This window comes from Dysidea avara, chromosome 1, assembly GCF_963678975.1.
Source record: "Dysidea avara chromosome 1, odDysAvar1.4, whole genome shotgun sequence".
NCBI lineage: Eukaryota > Metazoa > Porifera > Demospongiae > Dictyoceratida > Dysideidae > Dysidea > Dysidea avara.
This window is the reverse complement of record NC_089272.1, coordinates 63,988,090-63,996,273: the sequence shown is the minus strand read 5'-3', so window position 1 is coordinate 63,996,273 and position 8,184 is coordinate 63,988,090. Positions and strand designations below refer to the sequence as shown.

At 35.6% G+C, this 8,184-nt stretch overlaps 1 protein-coding gene across 3 annotated transcripts in view; it reads left to right on the top strand.

The window, feature by feature from the left end:
- The window catches only part of LOC136240856 (ABC transporter G family member 20-like), a 22,599-nt gene extending 15,258 nt beyond the window's left edge, over nucleotides 1-7,341 (top strand). For all 3 annotated transcript variants that reach the window (XM_066031929.1, XM_066031920.1, XM_066031935.1), the window contains exons 10-22: nucleotides 703-812; nucleotides 1,379-1,461; nucleotides 1,510-1,613; nucleotides 1,664-1,758; nucleotides 3,197-3,246; nucleotides 3,298-3,363; nucleotides 3,413-3,483; nucleotides 4,155-4,243; nucleotides 4,291-4,394; nucleotides 4,635-4,707; nucleotides 5,193-5,279; nucleotides 5,524-5,628; nucleotides 7,165-7,341. In XM_066031929.1, coding sequence (XP_065888001.1) covers nucleotides 703-812; nucleotides 1,379-1,461; nucleotides 1,510-1,613; nucleotides 1,664-1,758; nucleotides 3,197-3,246; nucleotides 3,298-3,363; nucleotides 3,413-3,483; nucleotides 4,155-4,243; nucleotides 4,291-4,394; nucleotides 4,635-4,707; nucleotides 5,193-5,279; nucleotides 5,524-5,628; nucleotides 7,165-7,274 — 1,147 coding nt within the window. In that variant the 3' untranslated portion in view covers nucleotides 7,275-7,341. The remainder of the gene's footprint in view (nucleotides 1-702; nucleotides 813-1,378; nucleotides 1,462-1,509; nucleotides 1,614-1,663; nucleotides 1,759-3,196; nucleotides 3,247-3,297; nucleotides 3,364-3,412; nucleotides 3,484-4,154; nucleotides 4,244-4,290; nucleotides 4,395-4,634; nucleotides 4,708-5,192; nucleotides 5,280-5,523; nucleotides 5,629-7,164) is intronic.
- The last annotated feature ends 843 nt before the right edge of the window (nucleotides 7,342-8,184 follow it).

Below are 8,184 nucleotides of genomic sequence, written 5' to 3'. Positions count from 1 at the left end.
AATTAATGAAATTTTATAGAGGCAATTAGCTACTGCTGTATACCTAAAAACTAATTCACTGAAAATATCAATTATCACTGCATATAAGGCCTTCTTGATAAAATGGATGTGTTACTAAGTATAAATTTCTTAAATTGGATGTGTCACTAAGTATAAATAATTTCTTACCATAAAATAAATAAAGTTTTGTATAGATTATGTACTTGAAATTGTAGCACTCAAAGGCACATCTTCTAGACAACAGGTTAATAAATACCTGCCCTTACATCTAGATTATGAAAAGCAAGTTATCGAGCTAGAGCTTAGCAAAATGACAGATATTCACATTATTAATATTCGATTATTTGCAGGGAGTTTTAATGAATTTGTATATAAATCCATCCATTAGGCTGTGGATAACTACAGTGGTCCCTCTATTTTCCACTCATTTGGCACTGAGTGCATTCATCCTGATAATCAAATTGTTCAGATAAATGAAGTCCATTCATTTATACACAGAGTCCTGTTCAATTACTCTAACAAAATGCACACCTTAGACAAATACTCTAGCCACTTAATTGATGGCCAGATAATAGAAGGATATTGAGTATAACTGTGTCTTTACTCTCCTTTATCAAATTTAAAATATTGAAAACATAAGTGTTAGGAAAGAGCATGTGCAGTATTAGTTTTATTTTCTGTTCTCACTATTTCTCACTACAGCTTACTTTTCCACATTGTGATCCACTCAACCATTCAACTTAGTATTCTTTGCTTAGCATATGGACAGGACGTCAAAGACATCAAAATCTACCATAGTAACTTTGATACTGGTAAGTAGTAAACATCATTGTTGTGTTGATAATGATACTTTGCTTGTAATCATTTTCAAATCATAAAAATACGTATTTTTAAGAACAAACTACCAAAATGAGTTTCTGTATGGCATAACTATTTTGCTGCATATTAAAATTAATGGTTGTTGAATACGTACATGTGCTACGCTATAAAATGCAAAGTCCAGCTATTGTAATCTGTTTGCCCTATCGTGTTGTGATGGTTGAAACTATGAGAAAATTATACAGTTTGATTAAATTGCAAGTTAGACAGATTACAGATTTGCCATGTGCTCTATTATAACATTACCCACACTCCTACTTCATTATACTTTACAGCTGGTAAGAATTATACTGAATGTGTTACAAATAACATGTATACGTGTCACAAACTACAAGCAATGATCAAATTTGTAGTATGGCTGTGTGCATTTTAGCAATATTATATCTTCTGGTTTTAGACTGGACATTATCCTAGTGACTCTGATAGCAGCCTTGCATGGTGGTGATCATTGCATGTAGTTTATAAGTACTGATTTAATGTCATTACTTACCACTTGTAGCTTACCACTCTGATTTCTTCAATGGAACATTTGATCTTGGTAGATCATTTCTGTCACATATTGATTATGATACTATTGATCTGGTGAGTGTACTGGAATATTTGATTGTGGTTATGAAATTATCTTTATAGGAAACTACCTTTGACATTGCAGAAGGGAGAGACAAGGTACAGGATGGATCAGCCTGGGGATATTTTAGTATTCCTAAGAATTACAGTCAGAATTATATAGAAAGGTTTGTAAGTGTTACATATAATAACACAATAATATCCTGAGGTGATATAGACTTGTAACAGTATGTGAAGGTGTAGAAGATGGTAGTCCTGTTTATCCAGATGAAGTGAGTGGAGCTGCCATTGAGTTAATCCTGGATTTGACTGGTAAGAAGTAAAGAAAGATACTTCTCATATAGTTCAGTAACATATTTAGTGTGTATTATCGGCCTCTGTGTTGTATAAGAATTCATGTTGTTATGACTGGGCTGTGTGCTTCCTTGTTATGCAATATCACCTGGTCCTACAGTTTTAATATCAGATTCTATCTCACTGTTTTATCCATGTATCCATGGTATTACAAATTTGTCAGTAGCATTTTGTGCATGTTATTGTTCAGTAATTATTGTGTTTTATCTTTCTCCAAGTTTGAGGACTATACTTAAGTCAATTATGCTTTTAAATTAGCCTATTGTGCTTTTGAGCAGTGCCCAAAAATCAAGCCTATTATGCTCAAAATTATGCTTTCAAAATCAACATTATGCTCGAGAGCTGACTGCTTTATTAGAGTATATCTTTTCTGACTGCTATATGTATCATCGTAAGTGACTGTTCTATTAGAGCATCTTGTAAAGGGAAGTACAAAAATATTAAAGTGTGAATAAAACAGTAAAATAATAACATTTCATGTTTTCTGGATGTAGTGTTTATGTTTTCACCTTATCTAATCATTGTACATTTAAATTGTCCTATTATGCTGGTATAGGCAATTTTAAGGGGGAGGGATGCAGAGAGCATGGCCACCCTGCTAGCTAAAAAAATTTTGAAAAATCTTGGGGGAAGTTACAGTATAGAGATTAGCAATGTTAGTTTCATGTTTGTATTGTTAAATTACTGCAGCTTCTAAGGGTTGCACCTTCAGACCCCCTGAAATTCTACTTTATAATATTGTAGTCATACAATAGCTTTTACGCTGTGCTCTCACTGTATGTCATGATTAGCTCTAGAATTACCATTGCATGTTTTTTCTAGCCTGTTTAGCTTGAAATTATGCCAGACACAAGTCTATTGCAATTAATATCACGTATATTGAAAACATTTTACTCATGTTAGCTAGACAGCGTATTTGTACCATCCAAAAGTGACCTGCTTCACAATACACTTGGGGTGATACATTATTGATTAATCACTGGATACTCACCAGTATATACTCTGATGTTTCATTTGATGATCACACAACAAGTTACTGTATACTACATACTGCACAACCCGCATATATGGGCTTCTCAGAGAATGTCTATGGCATCAGTAATGAAGCTTTTTGATAATTGTGAATTAGAATGGATTTCTTCTTTTTAAACATGATTATCAAGTCTGTGTACAAGCCATTTGATATGATCCAGACACACACACACAAATTTTGTTTAAACACTTTACAAGATCACTGACAGTTATGCAATCTTAGTGACTGCAGCAATTTCATTTTACACGGGAAAATTCAAGCATAATATTTACAAATAATTATGCTGTAACATCTCATGAATGGAGTGTGTCTATAATGGTGCTTTATCATATAGTTGAGAGTGTGATCGTTGTATTCATGTAGATCCCATCATCATCTCTGCATTGAACAATTCCCTTAGTCAAGCTGCTAAGGTAGGTGTTGTATTTATTTTAATTGTGTAATTGTATCTGGTGCCATCTCAGGGAATGAGGAGAGAATTCCTCAGGAACACGTCAATTCCAGAGTTTTACTTTAATCCACTAATACAAGTATGTGTTCAAGCTATGAGCCACATCTGTACCATCACTCTCTGACTAGATTAATAATATTGTATATGGAGGAGGTGATCTCAGGTATACAGAGTACTTTGCTCCAGCACTGATCATTGGGTAAGGACCATAAGATATACTAGTACATATTACGTCAAAGTTGTGACTGCCCGCATTAACAACAGGAGGCTTAACCTCTGATGGTGGGAGAGCAATTCCAGCATTTAATGTTTCAACTGTAAATAGCCTTAGCGGCCTTTAGGATGGTTGCTGTATTCATTTCTGACATGATTTGATTTTGATATCATGTGTAGCACAATTCAGAGACTCATCATCTATGAAAATAATATTAATGAATTTTAAGCTAAGACTTGCACACAGATTTCATTTTACAAAGAAAAATGGTACCTTTACCTCCACGAAGTGTCGAAGTGTTACATATTTCATCACTTTTCTATTATTTACTCTAGTAGGTTCGCATTCACCTGAGCCCCCGCCAAAATGGTAATATCAAAGAGATAAATGTATTTCACTTCCACAGTTTTGTACTAGAACAAGCATGTTTTTCATGTTGTAAATTATCGTATAACTAATGTGTTCTTGCCAATATCAAAGAGCTTTGTACAACAGTGCTTAAAGGCTTCACAGTGTTTAAAGGCTTCACAGTGTTTCTATGTACATGAATGTTCGGGTAGCTGACAAACAAGGGGTCAGGTTAATGTGAACCAACTACAATAATACTTGTACACACAGTGTGTATCTTACAATAACCAAAAGACTGCCTATTACAGAGGTACGATGTACGTGGGTATGACTCTCACTGTGACCAATCTGATCACGATAAGGAAGAGTGGACTATATGATCGCACATGGGTGGCAGGTAAATTGTCATCAGCCCCACCCACTTGTTATCATCACATCCTACAGGTGTTAGTGTTATAGAGGTGGTCATGTCACAAGTGATAGGGAACAGTTTTGTGATGTTGTTACAAATGATCCCAGCGGTCTTCTTTATCATTTATGTCTTTAATGTGAGTGTAATGGAGTTACAGTAGCTATTGTATGTATACTATTGGCCCAATGGGTTAACATACAATATATGTTGTTATTTAGCTGCTTTAAAATGTTTCCACATATTAATCTCAATTTTCTATAATATCTGCCCTTGAAATACGTTAGCTTCTTCAAGCATTGATAGTGAAATTCCTATATATGGTATTCATGAAATTGTGCTGAAATGGTGATTACTAAACACTAAATGTCTATCATAGATAACAATGGAAGGAAACATTGGACTTGTCATCTTGTTGGCATACTTTGAAGGGATCTGTGGGCTTGCATTAGGTCAGTGACTAAACCACTACTGAACTGTGACCAGATTTGCGAAAAGTGTCTTCCACATACATCCAATCCTGAAAACCACAATTTAATTTTGAAGAAACATACAAACCAGAAAATTTCTTCATTCTTATATGTTGCAATTAATGCTCAATAATGACCAAATTTAACATCAAAGCTCTCACAGAGCCAGACTCTATGGTGCTTGTCAACTGGAAATTACAAGCACCTACTTTCAGAGCAGACGCTTATAATTTCCAATCAATAAGTGTCATGCAGATAAATGGATCTAGAGTTTGAATATGCAAGACACAAATTGTTTTCAAGTACGTACTCCATTAGAACACATATCCACTACTATTTAACAGCGGTCACTTTGATATAGAATTTAAAGGGTGAGCATTAATTTGGCTGCTGGTATATGCAGCCATCATGCATAATATGCATACATATTATGTTCTCTGGTTAGAACTTCACATTTCACTATACAGGTTTGTTAATATCAGTATTTTTGTATGATGAGGCAGCAGCTCTACAAGTGTCAGTTACACTGTTCTATCCTCTCCTACTCATTGCAGGTGTGTAGCATGTTATATATGTTCTGAAAAAAGTGTAAGATGTGAGGATGGTTTGACTGCTTTTATAATGTTCTGATTGTCATATCATTTTACAGTGAAATTTCACTTAGTATTGACCATTTTAATTAGACCACCTCATTATTTGGGGCCACAATTATGTGGCCTTGATAACAAGGTCACTTATTACTGTAGTACATTATGAATAAAAATGTTAGTGCTATTTGTTAACTCACTTATACTGTAGGAGTGTTCTGGCCTATTGAATCATTTGAAAAATGGATACAAACTATCACTTACCTTTTCCCTATAACTTATCCTGCTGAAGGTGCAAGGAGTATACTATTGAGAGGTGTGTACTACCTGTAATACTTATGATGTAGTCTGTAATCACAATCAAATGTGTATATTGTATATGTGTGTGCATGCATGTTTGCATGTGTGTAGTGCGTGTATGTGTGTGTTGTGTGTGTGTGTGTGTGTGTGTGTGTGTGTGTGTGTGTGTGTGTGTGTGTGTGTGTGTGTGTGTGTGTGTGTGGTGCTGCGTGTGGTGCGTGCATGTGTGTGTATGCGTACACACACACACACAGTGACACACACACACACACACACACAGTGACACACACACACACACACACAGTGACACACACAGTGACACACACACACACACACACACACACACACACACACACACACGCACACACACACACACACACACACACACACGAACGTACCCAATGTTGCTCGGTTACACCAAATTGGTGTTGTTTCCTTGAGCAAGAAACTTTACTCACATTGCTCCAGACTACCCAGCTGTTTAAATGGAGACCTGGTGGCCTGAGGAAGCAGCCACCCAGCTGTAACATCAATGGGTACCTAATAACTGGGGAAGCAAATGCCAACTATCCATGTCTCACACAGTGGGTGAAGGTCCAGGTGGGACTTTGGGTGACTTGTGGGACATAGCGCAGCCTCCTTCAGGTTACTAGTCCTGCCCCAGGAAGATTTTCCTGCACTGACTCCCAGCACCTGAGTAGTGCACAGGTGTCCAGTGCTGGACTACTGCTGGTTCACTGGGTAGGGGTGACCATGGTAGCATGGCAGCTGAAGGCTTTGCTTGTGCTTGTGCTTGTGTGTGTGTGTGTGTGTGTATGTGTGTGTGTGTGAGAACATTGTTAGCATAGAAAGAAACTTGTATGAGCAAATATTGTATGTTAGAAATATGTTTCAGAATTGACTTTCATGAATTTTCTATCTAGTAACACCTTTTCAATTTCATCATGCTTGAAAAAAATCCCTTAATGTGTTTATATGTTCATACAGGATCATCTAGTGCACACTGTGGTTGTACTAGCTACCTTATCACAGTGTTCCCTTCATTATCCGACCCCTTTGGGACAAATTAAAGATGTGCTCAGATAATCAAAATGTTTGGATAATCAAACCCCATTCATTTATATACAGAGCCCTGTTCAAATACTCTAATAGAACATACATCTTAGACAAAATACTCTAATAGAGCAGTCATTTCTACTGTTTGGATATCCAAGTGTTTCAGATAATGGAGGTTTGGATAATCAAGGGAGCACTGTATATATAGCATAACAGCCAACAAAGTGAATAAGTAAAAAGTGTGTTGAGTGGTGGAATTACTGGGAGATATTGTGTATATGTGTCTAAACTATATTACAATTGGTAACATTTGCTATACAGTAAACAGCAACATAATTATTATTATTATTACAATATATTAAGTAATTAAGAAAGCAATTGTTTGCATATTAAGTATGTTACCTAATTTGTAATTACAATACGTACATACATATTTAGCTAACTTGAGACATAAGTCACATAATTAATATTTTATTTGTTGCCCTTCTAATTACAGGATGGGGTATAACAGATGAACCAGTTTATCTTGGAATGGTGGTGCTTGTGGTTTGGATCATCTTGTTATTGTTGATGACATGTTTAGGATTACAAATCAGAAAATATTGACCAATAGAACTTACTCCACATGTACACTGTTTTTTTTCTATTACAATAATTATAGTGTATGACCAGACAGTGTTGCTGACTATACACACACAATAACATATTTACAGCTACTGGTGTTGCAGATTGGTATTTGGTAGATTATATTAAGCTATAGCTGATACTTATGCATAGGTTGTAATTATCATGGACCATCTCATGATCATACTAAACATGTCTATTGTATAAGGAATGGTTTTTGCACAAATAATTGTAAATTTGATAGATTAGTATATACAAATTTCAACTTCGTTATGACAAGATACTTGATACAATGTTGAGACATGATGGTGCTGAAGTCAAAAAGTATATTTTTTAGTTTAAAAGAATAGAGAACTCTAATGGCACACCCATCCACCACACTGTAACTAAAGGTTTTGCCTGCTTTAGTCCATAAAAGTTTATCAAAATAAAATTTTGAGATGCAAACAGCTTAGGTAATGTGGACCTGTTTGCTGGGAAGGTACTGTGAATTGTTATTGTCTACCAAGGAGGCTCAAGTGGAACTTATCTACTCCTTTATGGCTACCATGATACCATCGGTGCAAAACTGGACCCCACAATCAAAAGTCAAAACTTAACTTGCCATTGTGGCAATAGTACTAAGTGTTTTGCATGCCCTGATTGCATCATCATTATGGCTGAGAAATTATGCCCGTTATAGCAACTACCATTTCTTCCATCATAAATTATGAATGATGTGTTGATTGAAACTATCATAGTTGTCACCATCACAATGGCAGAAATCATGTAGCCAGTTATCTATGTTTGTTGTATATCTAACTCACAAGCAGTGTCTACACTTATAAATGTTCAGTGACATGATTTAGTGAGGGTGCTTAGAGTGCAATATAACAACAACATAAGCACTTTC